Genomic DNA, 24,520 nt, shown 5'->3' with positions numbered 1-24,520 from the left:
TTTCCACACCGTCACACTAAAAACGATTAAATATTCTTCTCTCTCTCTTTAATCGGCAGCTCATGTCTGAGCGTCGTGGTCAGCAAGAAAGCATCTGGAGCGGACAATCTGTTTCCACCGGTTTCCGTCCAGTGCCTCTCTTATGACAGTGTATAGTTTTGAGGATGATGAGTCTTTCACTTGGTTGGTGATCTTTTGCGTTCTGTGTTACCAACCACGATTAGTTTCTCCAAGTTCTCCTCACTTCTGCGCATTGTATGGCCGAAATAAGATTTAATTCACTGGCGGCATATGATAGACAGGCGAGTCCGTATGCGGAGCTGGGTTAGGATGATGTATTCCACGGTGGTCTGAGCATCCACCGCCACACCTCATGGGATCCTTTGCCCCTCTCGAGCCAAGATTGTCCGTTTCTACTCCATATAGAAAGATTGGGAATACTAGAGCCCGTATCAGTCTTATTTTAAATATTTTTTGGCGCTTTTAAAGTCGTGAAAATATTAATGTAAATTTTTATATTACAATTATTGTTTGGTATCTCTTCTGTAAATAAATACATTTTTAATATAATATTCTATTCTTTCCAGCTGATATGTGAGCTAGCACTCCTTCTATCAGCTAGTGGTATTGGTTTATACTACCGGGCGCTAACAGAGAGGGCGCATAGAAAAACCTTCGCTGGCACCAGAACCTGCCTGGAACAGAGGGTTAAGCTCGAGTGCGAGAGGGAGCAGCAGGAAAGCCTCTTGCTCTCTGTCATACCAGCTTATATCGCCGCTGAGGTATGTCATAGCATAATATTGATTTTTTAGGTCGACTAATGAATTAATCATTTAATGTATTATCTACACCTGGAAGAAATACAGCAAAGCGTCGCAGTTTGTAGGTGATACACCAATATATACACCAAATATAATACACCAGTTCAATATATTTTAAACAATTATCCGGAAAAACAGATACTCTCCTATCACGATCTTGGTATGATGATGTGCTAGTGAGACTTCATTAGGAGTCACCGTATTCGACGAAGAGTGGTTCAAATCGTCGAGACCAGTCACTTTCCGAGCTGCCCAGCTTTGTGTAGAGATGTTGAGTCTCTGCATCTTCAACCGCATTTACCACGGCGAGGGTTCAGAGGAAGCAGAATACGAAATATCATACGTATCACCTAAATGTCTATCGTTCTACAACTGGGCGTTTTTAAGGCAGTTTTTACCGCGCGTCATCAATATGTGGAACAAGATGCTTACTGAAGTATGTCCAAGCAAATTCGAGTAGGTTTCTTCAAGAACAGAGTGTACCACTTCTTAAAAGGCCGGCAACACAGCGTGAAAGTCCATGCGTCACTTAAAATCAGCGAACTGCCCGTTTGACCCCTGTTACATATACAGAAAGCTATAATTTTTTGACATAATTTGCGCCATTTACCCAACATATTCCTCAACCATACTCGTAAATCTCCACTAGCTACCATCATATCACAACAACCAGGTATAAACAACATGTTGTTTATGTAAATGTAAATTACCAACTAACAATATCTTAGTGAAATAAATGACTATCGTCAAATGTTTAAATATGGCTACGCAACGATTAAACGATAACTTTACGAGTTAATTATTCTTGATTTCATGAATTTCCCTTCCTCATAAGTGTTCGTATGAAATAATTTAAGCGTATAATGACGTCAATCATTCTTGAATTCATTCATTTATTTAAAAGTTAGAGGAAATTAAATGAATAACTACGTTGCATAATAGTTAAATAGAAAAATTAAAATAGTCTTTGTGGAATGGTCAAAGATGCAGTAATTATGCAATCGTTTATTTGCGGGCTTTCTAGGAAAAACTAATGAGATTCTTTCAAAGGAAATCTTTTAACGTAATTTTATAAGAATTAAAAAGTTTTTAACCCTAACAACATAGTTGCTAATTTGTTTGTTAAACTAAATTATGATTTTTTACTCTATTGAAGATTTTTTTAATATCGCAATTCAGCGAGGCATACCTACCAGCGTTAAAGATACACTGCCACAGGGACCAAACGTTTTAAATTTGTTTTAATGTTATTATTATTATTACTATGATGGTTAAGAAAATTGTAAATACTATATTTAATTTATTAATTTAATTATTAGTAATCTTACAGCTAACATACATATTATAAAACAAAACACTTAGACAATACAGAAAGCCAAAACAGATTACATAGATCATCAATATATATGTAACAGAAAACAAGTAAATACATTAATGGAAAAAATATTTTAAAAAATGTACACTTAAGAAAACTGAAATTTAACTTTTGAAACAATAAATGTTTCAAATTACTGCTTAAACAAAATCAGAGTCTTTCCGCCTCTTCAAAAACTTCCTCACATCTTCTATGGTGAGGTGGAAAATATCAATATTCAATTAAGGAACTGCCCGCTAGAACGTCAAAATTAAATATAGTTTCAAGAGCTGTCAACGCATTTCTTCTGTACATAGTTTGACATATTTGACAGCTCTAAAGACAAGATTGTGACTTGAAATACGGATTTTATATGAACCTTCGCCTCGAATAGTGTTTTATTCCTCCCGTTACTGAAACTTAATTTGTAACGAGACATTTCTGAAACGGTTTAAAGCATATTTATGAACTTGTCACATTTTCCTTGTTTATTTAATATTGTTCCAGCATTGCGACTTCACTGTACCATAACTAGACTGTTTATCGGTCGGCGGCTTTTTAACTACAGAAAATAATCCTAATCAAACTACCATTACACTAATTGCGTTGTATAATTACTTTATATTGTTAATAATGATTATCAAATATACAGTATTTACAATTTATAAACCTAAATAGAAATAAATAAATTGAAAATTTGAACAAAAAATTTAGAAAGTTGGCAACATTTCGCTGTATTGCGATACTTATTATACGTTGAGCGAGGAAAGCACCAGCTCTGGGTCCACCGGTACTATCTACCAGGCGCCAACTTAAATCTTTAATTAGCGCCTGTGCACTTGAACCCCACGGTCCAAGAGTCTCTACTCCAAAGGGAACAAAGTCGAAGTTGAAGGAAAGACTTTTAAGGTAAGGTAAGGTGGACTCAATTGCCGCACTTAGACGCGTAGACTTTTATATTTGAGCTGTTTTTTTTATTTACCACCTCCTGTGCGAGTGCGATACGACCGAGGAAGGTGAAGGGGCTAACGTACACGTAGCATCCCATATCAAAGACCGTCCCGTCTTCCAAGAGACGACATTGCATCCCGGCAATGTCAGTGGCAATTATCCTTTTTGTTGATACTTACTTTCAAACAAAAAAGTTCAAGGCAATTCCAGACTTCTCAGCAACTCCACGACGTCAAGGACTTGTGTATGTTAATTAGCTACTTCCTTACATTTCAGGGTAAAACAGGAAATCATTTTTTTCAGTTCAAAGCAACGAAGAAACGTGTACTACGTTTTGAGATTTAAATTGCAACAAAACTTTATTTATCATATAGGCTATAAAATGTTGTGAAAATTGAAGAAACAGTTTGCTAATCATATTGTCATTAGTCTTAATATAGTTCTAGGTTATTTTTCACAAAGCAAACTTTCGCTCACGTTACACAAATCGTTGACTGAAGAAACACAGTTTATCAGTTCGTCCCACTGAGCTCATTCACTGTTCAAACATTGTCATGATAATTCTTCACTCACGAAATCGCTTTGTGTGTCACTGTGAATAAACCTTTGAGAAATTTTTTATCATTTATAAGTACAATTTTGTATGGCCTATTATGATTCATATTTGTTCTAATAAAGTGGAAGCTATTTGGATCCAGCTGCCCAATGACTTATTTCCGAACTAATTCGACCTACGGTTTTTCAAGAAAAGAGCGTACCAATTCTTAAAAGGCTGGCATCGCCTTTGGTATTGAGTGCGCGTGGGCGTCATTCATAATCATTGTTTTCATATATCGTACAATTCTTTGATTTGTTGAACGTAACAAATGTTCCAAGACATGCGTGCCAAAAGTTTTCATGGCAGTTAGAAATTCATAACGATACGAAGCCTTCTTTGTTCGCTTAAGCACTTCAACACAAAGGCATGTTTATGAAGTAATGTATAAAAATATATTATTTAGTAATATCCTTATAGTATTGCAAATTGCTTAACCTCTTTAGCTTATAATAGGATCGATTTCTGGGAAAACATTGTTTTTTTTTTTGAGAAATGAAATGCAGAAATGTCTGTCTTTATAATGTTATTATAACTTTCTTAGAATTTCCAAGAAAAAATATGAAATTGTATTCGAGTTGTTAGTGAGTTGTTGAAGATAACAATTTGTGTATTCCATTGTACTGCAATAACTTATTTGTTAAGTTTTGATTTGGTTAATATGGTAAATGTTTCACTACATTGTTATACAGATTTAGTTATGTTCTTAAAATATCTAGTCGTACTATATTTAATTAAAGTCATTTAAACAAATCCTTTATTTACCATTAAAGAAAATATTAATAGAATCAATATTTTTGTTGAAAGATTACTACTGGATACATCAATGTAATTTATTTAGTGTCAAACATACGGTGTAATGTTGATAATATCAACGAATTTAACTGAAACATTGTATAAGCTTACCGATGTTTTAACCACAGTTTCGAGCGTGGATTTCATGTAATATGGATGAAGATTTTTCAGATCCCTTATTATTAAGTCAAGCAATGATTATTAAATTTTCGTAAATTTTCACGAAACCAAAGCCCAGTACGCTCAAAAATTTCTCAGTACATAACATTATCTAATAATAAAATTAAAAAAAAAAAAACAGCTTGAAAGTTTTTAAGTTTATTGTGTTACTGCCAGAATATTTTTATGTAAGTCTGTATATTGATAATCACGCATAAAGTGTATCTTTTAAATATAATATGTATCAAAGGTCACACATATAAAAGAATGTAGTCTCCCTTCAGTCGGTCTGAGCTAATGTCTGAGCGTCCTCGTCAGCAAGAAAACATCAGGAGCAGACTATCTGTTTTCACTGGTTTCTGTCTAACACCTGTCAGTGTTATGGCAGTGTATAGCTTTGAGGACGAGAAGTCTTTCACTTGATCGGTCTATCTGGTAAAGGGCCTCGTGATCTTTTGCCTTCTGTGTTATCAGTTTCTTCAATTTCTCATCACCTTTGCTGATTGTATAGCAAAAATGATGTTCACTCTGAACATAATAATTTCGTTGTAGATTATCCAATGATTGTGTTTGTGTTTCGCAAATATTTCTGTGAATTTATGACGTGTTACAAATATTGCGGGTTAGGAGATTAGTTGGTTAGTTGGTTAATTATGTTTGTAAAAACAATTTTCGACTACTTTTCTCAATGATTACAACTTTTCCTTTCAAACTGTGTTTCTAGTTCGCGCACACTTTACATAAGTATTTTACTTAATTACGTAGTTACGTTGCCAACATCATTTATTGATTTTACATGATTGTCAATAGTCCCTGGTTGTGTTCATCAGTCATCAGTCGTTCTTTCTCTTAATTAAAGCACCCTTTCGTTCCTTTCTATGAAACTGTATTTACGCTATGAAGAAAAGAGACAAATGACTACTTTTGTTGAAACGGCAGATTATTTGTATGAATAAGGGCGGTCAATATGAACTTTCAAAAAAGAAAAAATGCTCTCTCTGAAAGCAGGTGATTATAGCAGCTAGTAATAATAATTCAAATCAGAACTGGCATTTGGCAAAGATTAATTATTTATATTGTTTTTGAATGTACTTGTTTTCTTTTATAGTATTTTTATTATTTATTTTATATTAACACTTTGTTGGAAGTAAACAGATATACGGTACAATCAAAGTAATTAAATAAAAAGGAGGGCAACTGGCGGCCTTTTCCCTTTCTAGTGGTCTCTTCTAGGCAACCTCAGTCAAAGAAGTGCAAAAGTACATGAGACATATAGTTATGTAGTCAAAACTAATGGAACGAAATAAAGCAATTAAAACATATGTAAACATAGTATTGTCTTTGGTTAACATAGCTTTTACACATTGAAAGAAAATAGTTTTTTAACCGGATTAAAGCTATTTGTATTATTATAAACTTATAATTATTTACATAATTTTAAATTTAAATTGCGTGGTCACGGTGACTGAACACAAAAGGTGTTGAATATCAAAAGTATTACAGCTGTAGAGAAAGTTGTGTTATCTGTATTTATTTCCCCGGAGTTGGTATCGACTAAAAGATGACGGATTTTTGCGGAAATGCCCTCACGGTGCCCTCTATTGTCCTCATATGTAAACAGTTAACAGGACAATAATACATGTATCAGGATAATTTCAGCTCAGTTAGTCCAAAAGTTAGGGATACGACGTAGACAGGTATAGCCTGTACAGTGGAAAAGATTGCGCTGTTACACTCTCTAAGTTACTTTGTGTTCAAAAGCCTTTTCATAAACGTAAATCCATAATAAAATCATATCGCAGTAAGATATAATATGAATTGAATAAAATGTTCAGATACTTTTATCACTCTTTATTTCTCACGTCTCGGGATCGCTACGAGAATAATAATGAAAAAGCTTCTAAGATTATTGTGATTTATTTTACTAGCTTTAGCCTATGAGTTCTTTTGCATTGTATGTCCAAAACTGTTTCAGTTGGTAGTTAATTAATTTAAAACTTTGGAATATTATTTTATAGGCTAACTTAACTACGGGACGCCCAAAAAAAGAAGTCATCGCAGCCCACGGACACTCAATTATAGTGGGTGCACTGCCGGCCTTTGAGGGAGGAGTATAACCTTATTTTTTACAGTTCTTTTTTGTTATAGTCTTTTTGGAACATGTATTAAATTTTTTATAGAACAGAGGAAAAACTGTGGCTCATCTGATCTTAACTGATACCGCCGAGTATCGACACTCACATTGCCGGAAGGGTCACAAGTACGTTGCCGGCCTTTTAAGACTTGGTACGCTCTTTTCGATAGTATATAGTATGTTTTAAAAAGACATAAATAAACAATAAAAGTTCAATAAATAACTGTAAAAAGTAACGATGTACTCGTCCCTCAAAGGCCGGCAGTGCAACCACTATAAAAAAGCTTACTGAAACTTATTTTAATCTCCGAGACAAAAATCAGAGATAGATTATAGCTTTTAGGCTTATAAGTGTCAATTAATAAAAAGCAGGTTTATGTGCTAAAATCCTATATTAAAAAAAAATATTCACAAGACTTATATTTTTATATCATCAGTCACATCTTTAAAGTCACATGAAAACACTGTTTATAAAATGGAATGTTACGTAATACCTTATAATATGGCCAAATATCTAAAAGTGTTATTTTCCAATAATACATTTAGGAACGTGTTTGAAAAACATACAATACTTTAAAACGCATTTAAAAATATTTAAATCAATAATGACTAGCAAAACTATTAAAATTAAAAATCAAATAAATACGATAGTTGACCATAACCTATGAATACTCATAAAACATTAAGAAATAATTCAAATAGGAACACTGCATCAAAATACGTAATGCATACAATATCCGCCATTGAAACGTCTAATATCACAATCTCAGTCACATATATCACGTTTGAATAATTTCCTTTACAGTTGAATCGCTATCAGTTTTCCCTATATTAACATGGATGGTTATAGCTTCATCATTCTCGGATTTCATGACGACATCACTCCACTGAACCTCGGCTTTCTTACTGTAAGCCTCGTTCTCAATAAGTATTGCTGATTTGGTACACAGCGCTTTACTCTGAAATTCTACTAAAGCGCAGTAATCGCTTCTTTTGCCTTCTGATTTCACGTCCGCGATGTGACCCAGTTTCCGCCTCATGACTTCGACTTTGACGTGGTAGTTGTAAATGCAGACTTTGATGATGAAAGCGCTTTTTTGATAGAGGAGTATGATTTTGTACTTTGTCCTGCAGCAGGCCGTTTTCTTCAGTTTCGTTTGGAAGTTTTCTATGAGGATTTTGATCTTTTGGGAGTAGACGGCGATGATGTTGTGTGCGGATTGGAGGTGGGCTGAGAGTTCTTCGAAGGGGACGGAGCTGCAAGTGGCTGTGATCGGACACACCATTGTATCGTGCTTGCATTCTTCTTCGTGTTTGACTCTGTTGTTTGCTGTGAGGAGTTCGGTGCAGCCTCGTCTGTGGACAATGACAAGAAAATTAGTTTATGTACATAGAAAAGTTTTTGGTCGTCAGCGTTGTGAAAGTAGATAACATTCTAATTGCCAATGTCAAGTTGAAGGTGTTATGAAGGCCTTGGCATGTCACTAAATTTTTGTATATTTACAATCACAATTTGTATTATGATAAGACGAATTATACATCAAAGGAAACTTTAATCTCAAGATTAAATTTATCTTAAAATAAGATTATTTTTATCCTCCGTAAACATTTTTATCCGTTAATAAGACATTTATTATTCATATAGATCTTTTGCAATCAACTACTTTAGTCGTAAGATCTTTAAGTGTATTCAAATATTAACAGTTCAGGTTATAATAACAAAATATTAATATTTAAACGTCTCTTTAATATGTTTAAATAAGCTATTCTTTCGCATACATAAATATTCAACAATACTGTTTTTGTAATATTCATTTCTGACTATTAATCATAGATATTTAAAAAATATGTAGTATTAATTGGATGTTAATTACACTGTTGATTTATTTATTTAGATATACTTAAGTATCGCAATAACGCGAGGAAATGCTGGCAGTCAAGGGTACTGCCAAAGGGACCAAACTTTTTAAATTTGTTTCATTTTCAATTGTTATTGTTACGAAGGTTAATAAATAATTGAAACGTTACAAAAGTCTCTTACTTAAAAAAGGTGAATACTATGTTTAAACACAAACTCAAATTAAGTTCGAAAAAACAGTATAAGAGCTGGAGTAACCTATACATTTGCGTGCAAAATTGGAGTTGGACCTCGTATGGCAAATAAATTCAAAAAAACAGTGTAAAAGAGTTTTATTTCAACCGCAAAGGAAAAAATATGAAAGGTTGCTTGAAACATTCGAAACCGCACTGTGGATGAAACGAAAAACTAAAAACGAAAACATACCTACATCAGTATATCTTTTTAAATGTAAAGTTATTTACTTTTCTACATATAAATAATATTGTCTAGACAAAATCACTTCCTATTCCATTTTTACTACATTTTAAATGACATTACATTAGTAGGTCATGTATACATATATATTGCAAAACCATTTTGAAATTGGACATACATATGTGATAGTCTTAAGCGCATATGACTATATGCTAATTTCGAGACGACGATCGTCAAGACCAGTGTCATAAAGTCATGGCTTCAGATTTTTGTATCTCTTTCGTAATCATTAATTGTTCGTATAGGTGATAAGTTTTTGTGGATCTTAAGCGTAAATAAAAGTTCATAGGTTGTGGTTCGAGCGCACGACCTCTGGGTCGAGGGTTACACGTTCAAGCTACTAGGCCAACACTGCTTTATGTTCTGGTTCATTAATTGCTCTTAATAAAGCGAACCACTCCCAATAACATTTGGCAGCCGCCGAGATTGATAACAAATCGACTTAAATACAATATAACATTTTCGCTTTCAATAAATACAGTTATCAAACATTTACCTAACCTTCAAAGTATATAACTAACAGTCAATTGTTTAATCAATTAAACCAATATAAATAAGCGAATTTACGACAACAGTATGTAGTGACTAACAGTTATTTGAACTAAATATTGAATAGTTATTTCGCTTCAAAAATTTTAGGACAATCGGAGTTATAATCAATTTTTGTAAAGAGTTAGTAAAATTTACTTAAGTTACATTGAAAGGCAAATGTATTGTGTTTGAGAGCCCATCACAGTGGCGTAACAATCGGGTATGCCACCCTGGCTGGCAAAATTAATATTTTTATTTCATTGTAAATGTATGCTCCTCCTCACGTTTTCTTCACCGAAAAGCTATCGAATAGATGATGAATCCATTGAGATATTATGTTCTTTGGATGAATGTCATACGCATTGGGCTAGCGTGGGTGCTACAGACCATTTCCTGTTGCCTAAGAGAGGAGTTATTATTGTGGTATTTGTGGGACATATACCAAAAATCTATTAAAATTTGCGACAATTTTTACTGATGTTATAGTTACGCCACTGGCCCATCACTTCATAAGTTTAAGTTTTCATGCCTGTTACATTTATTTTTCGCTGGGAATCAAACCCATGACCTCGAGGTTTAACCCCATATTCATAAACCCTGAGTAGCATCCGTGTCTATGAACCTTATTCATCATGAAGTGCCACTTTACCAAAGGTTGGCTGTTAAATTTGAATTACCGGGTAGCTTGCGCTAGTCTAAAAAGCCCTCGGCTGATGTGTTGCCGGTCCACTTCCGTACGTTCTTGCTTTGTGTTTTTCTTGTCTTCTTCTTGCATTATAAGACCCATGAAGTCTTATCGATGATGTCACGATTTATGTCCGAGATATGCGACTTTCCGTATTTTAACAGTTTCGTGTCGTGCCGATTCATTGAGGCACTGTTTCATTCGTCACTCTTTGGATCCAGTTGATGTGTGCTCAGAATCTAAACGATTATCATTTTAGGGTTCAACCCAGACCTCCTTATATCGCGCGTTAGCCACGGATATATTATGAAATTGGCGTATTTCGTACTGGCCACTTTAATCACGATTTCGACCTGCAGAACAAGCCCCGTGGACGGCCTGAGACCCGAGTTGATAATGAAGTTTTAAAGGCTATTGTGGAAGCGGATCCATCGCAAACCACGTCCGAGTTAGCTGCAGGCTGCGGTGTTAGTGATAAAACTGTTTTAATTCACTTGAAGCAAATTGGGAAGATTAAAAAGCTTGAAAGGTGGGAACCTCACGAATTGACTGAAGCAAACCGAATCATGACCTGTGATGAAAAATGGATTCTTTACGATAATCGGAAGCGCTCAGCGCAATGGTTGGATCCTGGCCAGCCAGCCAAATCCTGCCCCAAGCGAAAATTAACCCCAAAAAAGTTACTAGTAAGCGTTTGGTGGACTAGTGCCGGTATTGCTTATTGCGGTTTTCTCAAATCTGGCCAGACTATTACGGCTGATGTCTATTGTCAGCAATTGCAAACCATGATGGAAAAGCTAGCGACTAAACAACCTAGGCTGGTCAATCGCTCCACGCCACTGCTACTTCACGACAACGCTAGACTACACACTGCACAACAAACGGCTACCAAATTAGAAGAGCTTCAATTGGAATGTCTAAGACATCCTCCGTACTCCCCGGACCTTGCTCCAACAGATTACCAATTTTTTCGAAATTTGGACAACTTCTTGCAAGGGAAAAATTTAACTCTGATGGGGCAGTCCAAACTGCCCTTACAGATTTTATTGATTCCCGTCATACTTTGATTAATTAAATATATTATATTTAAAAATATTCGACTTTTTGTTCCTCCCATACAAAACGCCAATTTCATATGTAAGGACCTAATATTATTAATATATAGTACTAATATATATTTCTAGTCATAATTTATTTAAATGTTATCTTAAACCAAATAGAATTAATTACACGCGGTGTAATCTCTACATAATTAACACCGGATTAACTCCCAACAAGACATGCTTAACGAGACGGCCAGCCTCCAGTAAAAAAGAAACACCAAAAGTAGAAAACCCACTCCAATCAATGGAAACCTCAATTTCATTAGTTACTTTATGACACTATAAGGGAAGGAATGCACTTGAGGAATTTTATGGATTGAAGCTTTCAAAGCTCATTTCGATTGAGTAATGTTGTAGGATTATGTCAATGAATACAATTCTATATACTGTCATATAAATAGATATAATTTAGATAAATTATTAGTCAGCGGTTTGGACATTTGATAGCGTGTTGTGTGTTAAGTGTTTTTAATTAAAATATTACTAAAATATCGAATTAGAACGCTATTTGTATTGTTTAGGCAGACAAAAAAAGCGGTTAGATCTCGCGGTATTTTTCAATAGACTTAATTTAGGCGAAGGAAAGCATTTCCAACTTAGTTTTTAATATCTTTATCCGTTCCCATAAACCTCTAACAACAATCAGCATGGCGAATGCGCCTAGATGTATTTAATCATTTCCAAACAGACGGTAAAACTTGATAGCACAATGCGATAAAGGTATATTACCTAATCTCCGTGAATTTACGAACAGTCAATGTTTTTCTAATTTATATTTTACGAGTTTGCGTGACATGAGGAAATAAAAAATAAATAAAATATTCTTAATACATAAATATTCTTTATAAAAAATAAATCTGTGGCGCTACAACCTTTTTAGGTCTGGGCCTCAGATGTCTATGTCCATCTAATAGGCAGGCCTCCTGTGCCTGACGCATGCCGTCGTCTTTTTGGGTCTAAGGCAAGCCAGTTTCCTCACGATATTTTTCCTCACTGTTCCTCAGGTTAAATTCGAACATAGAAATAAAGTCCATTGGTGCACAGCCGGGGATAGAACCTAAGACCTCAGGGATGAGACTCAAACGCTGAAGCCACTAGGCCAACACTGCTCATTTGCCCGATATCACACATTAATCTTGACCGTCATTTGTTAAATTAAAATCATCACTGGCTTTGAATTTATAACCATTACAAAATTAAGAACGTCCATGTAACAAACTGTAGAGATGCAAGGAACGAAGAAAGTATCAAATAGCCAGCTTGTGTGTTTACTATTTATCATTCCGTGTAATATAATTGTTTAGATTATAAGCTTATCCAAAACACAAACGCCACTAAGAATAAAAACACAAACAGTAGTGCTAAAGTACCTTTTTTTGTTATGTTTACAATTGCAACACTTACGTCATTATAGTTTCATAGTAATCATCTTGATATTTGGTATAATAAAATGTAAAGTATATATTTTTTGCGAATGAATAAAAGACGCACATAATTTTATTAGGTCGTTTTACCAAGCTGGTTCTGTTGTAACACAGACGAGAAGACGTTTTAAGTAAATATAAAAATATACCTGTAATTTCTACACGGCAGCATTAGATCATTGATCAGACGTTGTAGGGCCAGGCAGGGGGTGGCAGGAGTTCTTAAAACTCCTCTGCACCATGCGCACCTGGTCATCCGACGGGAGCAACGATTGCACCATACCCCACCACACCATGGGCAGACACAGGGTCCGCAACACTGGAAATATACAAATAAAACTTTATATTTATTGTGTTATTTTTAACGGCCAAACAATCATTCAAAAGCTATTAAGACATTTTCCACTTGCTACCAGAAAAAATGTTGTGCTTTTTTATTGTATGTATTCAATATTCGCATGTTTGCGATTTATCGATTCTCGCAATTTTAGATACCAGTTGATTTGTTTTATTTGATCAAAATATAAAGACCGTGATACAATTATTATTTGAAGGATGTAGGGTATAGATTTCGCGGTAAATTTACACCCAGCTTTTGCTACTAAATACTTTTTAGTGCAATATCAACGTAATATACAAATATACTAAACTCTCCTACATAATCTTCTAAGTGAAAAGACTGTTATTCCTATTAAATTTCCTGCTTGTTATGCAATAAAGTTTGAATTAAATGTATATTAAAAACGAAAACAAACTTATAGTTAGTAATTAATTACGTTATAACTTAAATTCAAAGTGTATTAGAGCACAGCACAGTTTGAGCGACGACACACTGAAGCATAATTTTATCAAATTTCAAAGCACGTCTAACTTGTATTTTAGAATTTGCATAATCTTTGTTGTGACTATACTTTCGGTGTAGTTACTTCCAGCTGTGGTAATCTGGAGTTTAAGCTGTGATTCTCGAACCTGCGATGTCCAATACCAAGAAGTGGAAGTTGATGTACATTTAAAGTCATTTATGATAATTTATAGAAAGGCTAGAAGTTAATTGTTTAGAGGTCAGCCGGAAATTGAACGCTCGAACTCAGGTTTACGTACCGCACGGCTAACTACTAGGCCAACACTTTTCCAAATTAATTAGTTAATTACGGTTTACGTAAAGTGAGAATATTTCACACATTACGTTACACAAGAAACTAGACAGGTATTGTTAAATAGCAACACGAAGAAATTATTCAACTAATATATTGTATTCTGTGTATACAAAGTGTTTTTATTAAACATATATATATATCAAGTCTTATCTTAACCCAAAAAAGTTTTGATAAATACCGTGTGACTGACACAAAAAATAAAAAAGATTTTTGCTTAAAATGATTTACAATGCTTTTGCTGATAACACGTCTGACCGATTTTAATATTTTATTAACATTATATAGCCTATTTTATTTAAGAATAATATTGCATTGTTATAAAAAAAAATGTTTGAAACGGTTTTTATGTTTTTCCGTTAAAAACAGATGAAACAAATCTTTATCCTGCATAACATTATTATAGATAACACAGTAACATGCTATTTGTACATATATTACAGACCTGATTATAATATTTAATAAAAAAAAAAATCTTGATTAGAATACAGCCTCATCAGTTTCGAGCGATCTCATCCAGGCGTACATAAGACTTTAGTTATTTAGACAAACACTAGTTTTAAAGAAAAGCAATAAAATCAATTATTAAAAAAAACAATATTTTCTATATTGATTTTTTTTTTAATTAGGTTAAGTAGGTAGGTTAAGTTGTAGTAGTCCCCATGTAGGGGGACATGGTAGCCTATCAGGCACGCGATCAGGCAAATCTGTGGCCGAGCAGCTAGGCAGCAGGGGAGTGTCAAATCTTCCCTTTCATATAAACGGATATTGCGTCTCCCGTCGGGTGACAACTATTCAGGAAATATCAATATTGTTTTGTCCGCATATATATTAATTTGATTTACCTGTAATGGTTCCAAACATATACTGCACTCGGAATATCTTGATAGTATTTCATCGCAATTGGGACATGCGCATTGGGCGGAATGCCCCTCTGATTGAGTCTCCAAATTACTCTCCACTAATGGAAGAGATTTATCTGTAAAAAATATTGAAATAAGCTGGCATACTAATTTATGTATATGAATAGTTGTGTGAGTAACTATTATTTACATCTGTTAGTAGATAATTATATTGAGTGTTAAATCTACTTGATTTGAACAATTCAATAGGTATTATATATGCCATAGTTAATAATGAGAATATTACGCCAGTTGTCTTTTTGAATCCTATATGGAATAAACGTTTTCATTAAGTCAAATAATATAATATTACACGTCGTTCATTTGTTTTAGAAAAAATAGGCTGCCAATACAATTACGAGACATTAATGCGTCATTTGTTTATAATTATCAATGTGCAACATTTATTTTTCACCTGTCAACGAAAAAGCCTTCTCCAAGTACAAAGGCGGTGTTGATTTTATAACTACTTATAATGCAACGACAAGTTACGCAGTCCTGAAGATCATGATTCAATCATGTTTACTTCATTTGCATATTAATACTGACCCTAACGACACCTTACAGATATGTTTAATAAGCGTAATTTAAATACTGTTAAGGTCGGTTAAATATTACGGCCTGGCATTGTAGTCTCATTCTCCAATAACATCTGCACGCCAGTAATAAAGTCATTACGATTATTCTTAAAAGGCATTGAGTGTCCATGGGCGGTATCACTTAACATTAAAGTCAAGCCCCAGTGCCCACTGTTCCATAAAAAAATGTGCTTTAAACATTGACGTACAGTTATTTTTATATCATGCTAACATTGGCTATGTATATATGTTCGTTATGTCGAAACATGTGCGATGTTTATGCGTCGCGTGTTGCAATGTCGTGCATGGTGACTCAAAACCATATAAGTTTAAGTTAGCATGTATTATATAAACTGACCTGATGTTGTTAAATCAACGTTATTTAGTCCTTACAGTTCAGATGGATAATTTCACAAAGGCTCTTATTACGTAAGGATTCATCAGCACTTACGTATGTTCTAGTATGAGTCGTTCATTAATCGTAAACAGTTACTTACGATATGAAGGAAAGTATTTTTTTTCAACGCCTTGAGTTGTAATTCTGTTGGTATTTAATCAATATATTGATTCAGATTTTAGGTTTAGATCACAGATAATTTAGTTATCTAATTAAAATACTTTTTCTTTCATTTTATATTCCAAAAAACTTGTAATTAGTTGAACTATTTATATTTTTTACGTAACAGGAGGAAAGCAGCCAGAAGGCTCGCTCGTGCGTTGCCGGTCTTTTAAAAATTGGTACGCTCTTATCGTAAAGGACTCTAAGACAAATTAGTTCGGAAATACTTCAGTGGGCGGCTGGTTCCACATAGTGGTGGTGCGCAGGAAAATACAGCAATGTTTATAATTTTAAATTATTAAGTTAATTTTATCAAAAATATTATACAGTTTTACCCGTTCAAGGTCCATAAATTAAATAGTTGAGCGTAATTATGTATGTAGCAATTACGTTTTAGGTAAAAGGCGTAACTGGTTATGAAGACTAGACATACGTTTGGTCTCATTCATAAGTTATTCATAGATTACGGAAAATTTTCGTTTCATAACATTTGAAAATAGACTCGTTTTATCGGTATGCACATATACGTAGTTTTTGTAGCAAAAATGCAAATTAAATGCGCATAAATCAAGTTTTTAAAGGTTAGTTTCTTATTGTTTTAAGATTAAACATCAGTTCATTATTTTAAGTTTATTTACATACAAAACAAGTTGATATATGTTGATATCCTTTGAAATGAAATAAATTTATACACGAATTTGTGTTGTTTAGCATTTTTTTCTGCGAACTCTACAACAATTTTACATAAAATCGTAAAGGATATTCATTTAATTTAATACAACTTAACATTCTTCACGAATCCCACAAAAAACACTGACGCTGACGCAGAACCATGAAGTTCTGGGCCTCAATTTTTGTTACCGGTTTCGTGATCATTTATTATTAATAGGCAAAGCTTAAAAATTGCTTGTGGCGACGTCCATGCGCCAGTTTGTCTCTCTCCCTAAAATATGGCGAGGGGGCCGATGGCTGGCCATGCGTCATACTCGTGAACGGGTGCTACTTGTGGTGACTGGTCGGACTTGAATTCGCGTAAGCGGTGATGTTATTTATTTCGATCATATAGTTGCATGTTGTTTCCACGAGACTGGAATGCGTGCTCCTATTTCATAATGCCTCCTGTTGATAGAGGACGTATTTTTGCTTTTAGTTATTAGTTAACTATTAATTAATTAACTTTACCATGTGGAACATGGTGTAACGGTTGTAACTCCTTACAAAAATTGTGAAAAACCAAAAACTTGGCGATTAAAAAGAGTGGTGGAGAGTTTATTGCCAGTTCTTCGCCATTGATTGAGAACTGGCAAAAAATATAAAATAAGAAGCGTTTAATATGTATTTCTTTTTGACGTTCATAAGTGTACATTGTGTTAACTGAATGAATAAATGATTTTGATTTGATCTGAAGTTGGCAACCTTTTGTTTCTGACACGCTGTGGGCTTTTGGGTCTAAGGCCTCATGATGATTTCCTTACACTACTAGCGTGTTTCAATTGCGATTCGTACTCACGATATTAAGATTGAAAGGCGCTCGCGCAGGCCACTAGGCTAACACTACTCTAGAATCAAGAGAAATACTATCTGTTGGTAAAAAGATTGATACGGGAATCCTTACTTTATGTACGAGTTGCAATGTATATAGTTTGGTATATACATTATTAAATTATCAGAAATGTGTAACTAAAAACTTTTAATAAAACAATTTGTCTTTAAGTCTTCAAAAGTTTATAAAGTAATTGAAAATAAATTCCTGTTGTACTTGACGTTATCAAACGAATTTTCAGAATTTTCTCAGTTAACAATAGCGTTATAGTAGGGAGTTCTAAATTCGTATTAATTTTGTTATATGGAAGAAGTTTTCTATGTCTGACTCGTCTTTTGTTTTGTTTGTAGATCATTGATCGGCCACAATTAGGCGACAGGAACTAAATTCTTTAAAACTACCTTTTGATCTTCAAAGTATATTTTTAGTGTTGGATTAGTAACAAACCCTTTTTAGAACCCAAAAATATATATAAAAATGTCCGAGAAAAGTTCAAGATTATATTAAGTCAGTTTTACAGTTGAAAAGAAACTTTGAAAGCTCGAACGTCCTGTGAAGTTAAGGAATTGAAATAGATTAAGAAAGTCTCGCAGTAGTTATGCTCCTAATAGTTTTAACTTAAATCTTAGTGCACAGACGCTAATTATAGATTTAAGTTGGCGCCTGGTGGAAAGTGTCGATAACCTAAGAGTATCGTATTTAACGAAAAAGCATCGCAATTCAGCGAGAAAATGCTGCCAGCGTTAAAGGTACACTGCCACAGGGACCAAACCTTCTTAAATTTTAATTTTAATTTCATTTTTAAAGTGAAACTTCTTTATCGGCGTTGGAAAAAAATTACCGTCACTTTTTTCCGTTACGCGCCATCTTGTTTTTGTCCACGGCTGATTCAAAGAGATTCGAAGCCATTAATAACAAAAATATAGAATAATGATAACAATGATAGTAATAATTGTATTACAATTAATGAAATTCTGTAAAAACTCAATCTAATGGTCTTTTCTCGGTTACTTAATTTTGTGGAATTTAAACAATATGTTTCATATTTCAGTTACCATAAACCATTAATAACAAAAATATATAATAACGATAGCAATGATAGTAATCACACAATTATAATTAATGAAATTCTGAAATAGTCTTAGGAGTATTTATGTGGATGGATAATAAAAGGCTTTTGTTAAACTTTATCTAATGTAATTTTATTTAACCAATTTCTGTAAAGTTGCAAATAGTAGATCGTTTTTCGAAAAATAAGGTCATAAAGAAGTTTTATGCACACATTTTCAATTATAACTATGTATATTTAGAAAATTTTAAATACTGTATTTATGGCTGTCAGATATGTGATCAAATTAAACGTTCTTATTTTGCTCTTCTTGCACTCTGTTTCTGTAATTAAATTCACAAATAATGTAAAACTTTTTAATTTAAAAGCCATATCGACATAAACGGTCTATACAAGTAAAAACTTGGAACCGCCGTAAAGGGATTGAACAATTAGCCTTACGAACAGGTAATCTATAATGAATAAAATTATCCCACAGTATAGTGTATGTAGAATTTATGTAGCAGATTATAGGGTTTTAGGGTGAAATGTGGTGTACATATATTTATTTGACTTCTTCCTGTTTCTGTTATAGTAACGTTTCCTATATGTATTTATTTTCTGATAAAACAATACTATATGGAGATTATAACACCATAGCCATGTTTGTAAGAATAAATTTCAAATAAGCTAAAGAAAGCATTTATTAACCTAAATCCTTTCAAGCTTACTACAAAAGCTCCTAGGAAAAAACTGAAGAATTCCTAAGTGTATTTGAGCAGATACTTGAATGAATGGACAATTGTCGACGAGCGGTACTTAACGGTTCGGTCCCGAGTCTCCGTTCATTCACTCATGACACATTGGTTTTCCTGTGTGACGTCATATCTCGAAACTAAAAATCTTAGGTTATAGAATATATATTATAGATAAATTTATAAATATATATTGTCTATAATAAAAAAATAGTAGCGCTATAAACTTTTTCGACCTGGGTCTTAAAATTCAGCATCTTTTTCGTGAATATTTGCTATTTCTAATAGGCCTTGTATGCCTTACATACGCCGTCAACTTTTTGTATCTAAATTTCCTCACAATGTTTTGCTTATTATTATTATTATTTTGCTTCGCCATACAAGCGAATGATAGAAACTCAAAAACTCCATTGGTGTGTAGCCAGGCCAACACTTTACATTATATAATATATATATATACATATATATAATGTATGTAATGTATAATATATATATTATATATATATATATATATATATATAATGTAAAGTGTTGGCCTGGCTACACACCAATGGAGTTTTTGAGTTTCTATCATTCGCTTGTATGGCGAAGCAAAATAATAATAAATAATATATTTGCTTAAGATAAAGTCATAAAGGCGTGAGTAATTTTCTTAGTATAGCATGTCATTCATGAATAATTTTGTAAACAGATTAGATCATTTTATAACATTTCCTCCTGTAACCAGATTTTCAAAGAATTTAATAATGTCTAATATTTAATGTTGGATATTATAACTTTGTAAATTCTGTTCATGCTTGAGCTACTTTTACAAAAATAATACCAACTTAGTAATAATAATTTGACTTTAAAATATTTCAGGTTATAATTGTTTTATAATTATGTAGTTACCAGTATAAAAGGTGGCAGAGAATTAATTTATAATTATGGCAGTAAATGTTCATTTCGAATCACTTTATTTTTACGTTCAAATATAATAAGTGTTGCGAGAGCGCTACACAGATAAAACCCGAAAACGCGAAGATCTGTACATAGAGGAAATCTCTATCATTGGCACTAATAACTTCAAGTATCTTGGATGTACTGTATTCAAAGTATCCTCCGTTGTAGTGCAGCTCTTCACAAAATCTTAACATCCAAGCTCACTAGAAATACTAAACTCTGGATTTACGAAACGGTTATAAAACCTACTAATTAGTAGCCGAAAGAAGAGTTCTACGTAATAATCTAGGCCCAACAAAAAGGATGGGATCTGGAGAGTCAAGAAAAACGAGGAGATCGGGCACCTTATAGCCGGACCCAACATTGGTGGAGCTAAAGCCGAAAGACTACGTTGGACTGGTCATCTTTAGGATGCGAAAAGTTCAGAGTGTTAAAAAAGCGTATGCAACTATACCGACAGGCCGTCGACAGGCCCAGATATCGCTGGAACGATGCCGTCTAAAAAAGCCAACGCGAGCGCGATTGTCCGCTAGCGGTAGCGCAGTAGTGGCGTTCTCTAGTTTTGGAGGCCAAGGGTCACTTTGGGTCGCTGTACCGCCTGAGTTGTTGTCAATTTCATATGATACGTTTCTTGCAACATTGTATCTTGCGAAGTACGAAGCCTATAATTTGCATGGCCCATTAGCGGTACTTATGAGACCTTGAGAGTATAATGAATTATTCATAAAACTAATGCTTATTAAAAAACAATATTGTGAATGAATAATTGCAAAGTTGCTTAGTTCCGTCTCATCAGCCTTCATAACAATGAGGTCGCTGATCTAATCAAAATAGCAGAGAAAAATTAACAAGAAACAGGAAAAGAATTAAATTTTTTTTTTAATATTATAGGAGGCAAACGGGCAGGCTCATCTGATGTTAAGCAATACCGCCGCTCATGGACACTCACATTGCCAGAAGGCTCGGAAGTGCGTTGCAGGTCTTTTAAGTATTTTAGCGTATCAGTATAGAGACATATTTGCAAATCAGAATCAGCAAATCGAAATACAAATTATAACGCTTTGTTTCTTATGAGTGGCTTACACACATCTTTTCGTACATATTATTAGCTCCTAGTAACTTGAATTATGAAATATAAAGTGAGACAGACTTTTTCCAAAATGAAATAACATATGACGTATATGAATATTAAAAAAATTATATTACAATACGAATAAGACGCCTAAAGAGAACTAAACCTTTTGAGATAATAAACCTAGTGTAGTGAATATAAGTGCAAGTGCGGTATCTCGGATACATGGTCATAGTGTCAAAACATTATAGAACACTACGACTGTTAATCAAAATTACTTTAGTGTAAGCTTATTCATTAGTATTGTAGAAAATTAACTCAACATAACATTACTTATGAGTGATAATTATTTTATAGGCTAGATTGTAATTCATATAACGCACTCTGTTTTGTGAACTTTATTGTAGGAATAAATATATATATATATGTATAGTAAATGTACGAATACCTTATGGCATTGACATACATTCGTACTTCCTCTGTCGTACCATTATTTTCATATTATTGTTCTCCTTGTAATTTTTTATCTTGGATACATAAATATACATACTTTTATTTTTTTTTTCGAAACGTAAGTAATTGTATGTATTAAGATAATGTTTTTACTTTGAAAATTTTAAGTTAAGTTTAAAAATAAACTCTATATTCGTATGTCGAAATCGGAAATAAATGATCGTTAATAAAACATAACAAGCTTGCTTAAGTTTTATAACTGGACATATATAATAGAACTTGTATTGTTGAAATCAAGGTTTATTTTATAATGCAGATAAATTCAAAATAATATTGTCATGACCATCTTATGAAATAAATAACAATGTTTAGTGCAAAAGCCATAGAATTTCGAACGTACATACCTTCTATTTCGACATTTTCACTGCTAGAAGAATCTGAAGTATCATCTTCTATCTTCTTCTCGGTCACAATTGTGACACTGTTCTCTCCACAATCGTTGTTCTGGGACCTCTTGTCCGTCACAGAATGGAACTGTAAACATCATAATTCAAATTAAACTATTTACTCAAAAAAAAATGAATATGAATAAATTTAGAGAACAAAGCAGCAACACAAATTTATTAATAACTTTTTACTTATGTAAGTAATTTGTATTTTATTTTTTAAAAAAAATATAAGGTCTCAGTTTAATTCGCGTTTAATCTTTTGAATTTGGACAGTCAAGGATAAGTCATGACTTGAGTCATGTTTTTTAACGTAAGCGGGGAATCGATCAGAAAATACAAAATGCATTTCTGTGAGAGTACCAATGGATATACAATAATTTTCAGTTATTTAGAATAAAATAAAATATTGATATTAATAAATATTTTTATGTTATATAAATGTATCGTAGTATAATTATTAAACGTGTATTTATTACTAATGATTTTATAATTCAAAACCAGTTTTATAATTGTGTTCTAGTTATTCTATCTTATAATATTACAAATGTCAAAGTAGGGCGCGCAATGTCATAGTAATTAATCGTAAATTTAGAAATATTATTATTTTATTAAATGTTAATTTGGTAATCAATCATTTTAACAAAAATAATCATTTGCTGGAATATGAAGTCCTATATTCGGTTGATCAGTTTGTTGTTACCGTGATGGCTGTAAATGTATTACTGAATAATTATAATCAATAAAACTTGACATAAAAATTATCTTAAACAATCCCTGTTATGCTTACTTTAACGATGATCTATTCTCCTATAACTACGTCAAAACAAAAGCTTCAATGCTTCATACAGTTAAAATCAAAAGTTAATGCAAATATAATCACTCTCACGAGTTTAATGGTATGAAGTAGTCTTTAGTATCGTGCGTACGTGATTTATCGCATGGACGCTGAGAAAAATTGTAAAATCTAGAATATATTTCAAGTCATTACTGTTGAACTATTATCAGTCTAAAAATTACGTACTAACGAAAGCATCCTACATACAATTGTTATACACTTAGCAATCTGGCCGATATTTTTATAATAACTTAAAACTCCTACGCTATCAAAACAGGTGAGAAGGGTTTCAGATAGCTTTGCGATCGATTTAAAAATAACACTTTTGAATGACGTATTTGCAAAATTGTTATCTGTCGTCTTTAATAAATACTTTTTTGTTTAAATGTCAGCGATCTGCCTGCAAAGCTTAATTTTTACTTTTTAAATTTGGTAAAACTTTGTTTTTAAATAAGTTAAAGTGCTCGCAACGATTTAGGACTACATACAGTTTAACGAATTTCAGTTTTCTTTTCATAAGCGAATTATAAAATCTTTTGCCCTCACTATATTTTCTGTCATGTTAAAATAAGAGAGACAAAACGCTATTAGGGCTAATACTTAAATACAGCTTGAATAAATTACTTAAAAAACGTTAACTTAATACGCTGTACTATTAGAATGTATAGTCGAAGGTTAGTCGTGGTCATTGATCTAACCTTACTTTTAACCAAACAATGGTTAGTTTTTGTTATCTTTAATCGATACGCAAAAGTATTTTATCAGCTAATGTTTACGTTTTGTGTTATAAAACACATTAATTTGGAAATAGTTATACCAATTTATTACAAAATTAGTTTAAATCCTATTCCATTATGTTCGTAAATATTCATTAATTTTACGATTTTTATGTCGGTTGATTTGATGATTGATTTTGATTATTTAGATTTTTATTTTATGTTAGACAACTTAGGGGATTAGTGTGTAAGGTCATCTTGATTTCACGATTTGTGAAAACCTTATTCTTATCAAAAATGTTTATGCCAACATCTAATATGTCATCACCCTCACGTAAAATAGATCTAAATCTTGTTATCATGACCCATTAAAATATTCCAGGTATTTTCCTCAAAAGTGACTTATAAAAAGTAAGTTACTTGTTTTCCTGGTAAATATTCTTATGAATAAAAACATTTTTTTAATGTTTTGTGGGATAATCGGTGTGGTTATATTAGGTATATTTGTCGTTCTACCGAATTAGTAATAACTGTTAAGATATAATAATGATATGGATTAAATAAATAAAAGTTGAAAAAATATTTTTGGGGTCAGTACTTATAGTATAGAAGATTTAAAAAAAAAAG

The 24,520-nt window shown here is 32.9% G+C and overlaps 2 protein-coding genes across 4 annotated transcripts in view; one reads left to right on the top strand and one right to left on the bottom strand.

The window, feature by feature from the left end:
- Window positions 1–24,520, top strand: part of LOC123709733 (adenylate cyclase type 2) — a 149,433-nt gene that overhangs the window by 59,386 nt on the left and 65,527 nt on the right. For all 3 annotated transcript variants that reach the window (XM_045661258.1, XM_045661256.1, XM_045661257.1), the window contains exon 5: window positions 588–782. In XM_045661258.1, the coding sequence (XP_045517214.1) occupies window positions 588–782 (195 nt within the window). The remainder of the gene's footprint in view (window positions 1–587; window positions 783–24,520) is intronic.
- LOC123709734 (E3 ubiquitin-protein ligase SINA-like 5) overlaps window positions 7,189–24,520 on the bottom strand; it is a 39,344-nt gene continuing 22,012 nt past the window's right edge. Inside the window, exons 2-5 of the mRNA XM_045661259.1 lie at window positions 22,298–22,427; window positions 14,887–15,020; window positions 13,037–13,206; window positions 7,189–8,165 (exon numbers count right to left, since the gene is read on the bottom strand). Coding sequence (XP_045517215.1) covers window positions 7,589–8,165; window positions 13,037–13,206; window positions 14,887–15,020; window positions 22,298–22,427 — 1,011 coding nt within the window. The 3' untranslated portion in view covers window positions 7,189–7,588. The remainder of the gene's footprint in view (window positions 8,166–13,036; window positions 13,207–14,886; window positions 15,021–22,297; window positions 22,428–24,520) is intronic.

This window comes from Pieris brassicae, chromosome 5, assembly GCF_905147105.1.
Source record: "Pieris brassicae chromosome 5, ilPieBrab1.1, whole genome shotgun sequence".
Lineage (NCBI taxonomy): Eukaryota > Metazoa > Arthropoda > Insecta > Lepidoptera > Pieridae > Pieris > Pieris brassicae.
The sequence above is the reverse complement of the archived record's forward strand: the minus strand, read 5'-3'. Positions and strand labels throughout refer to the sequence as shown.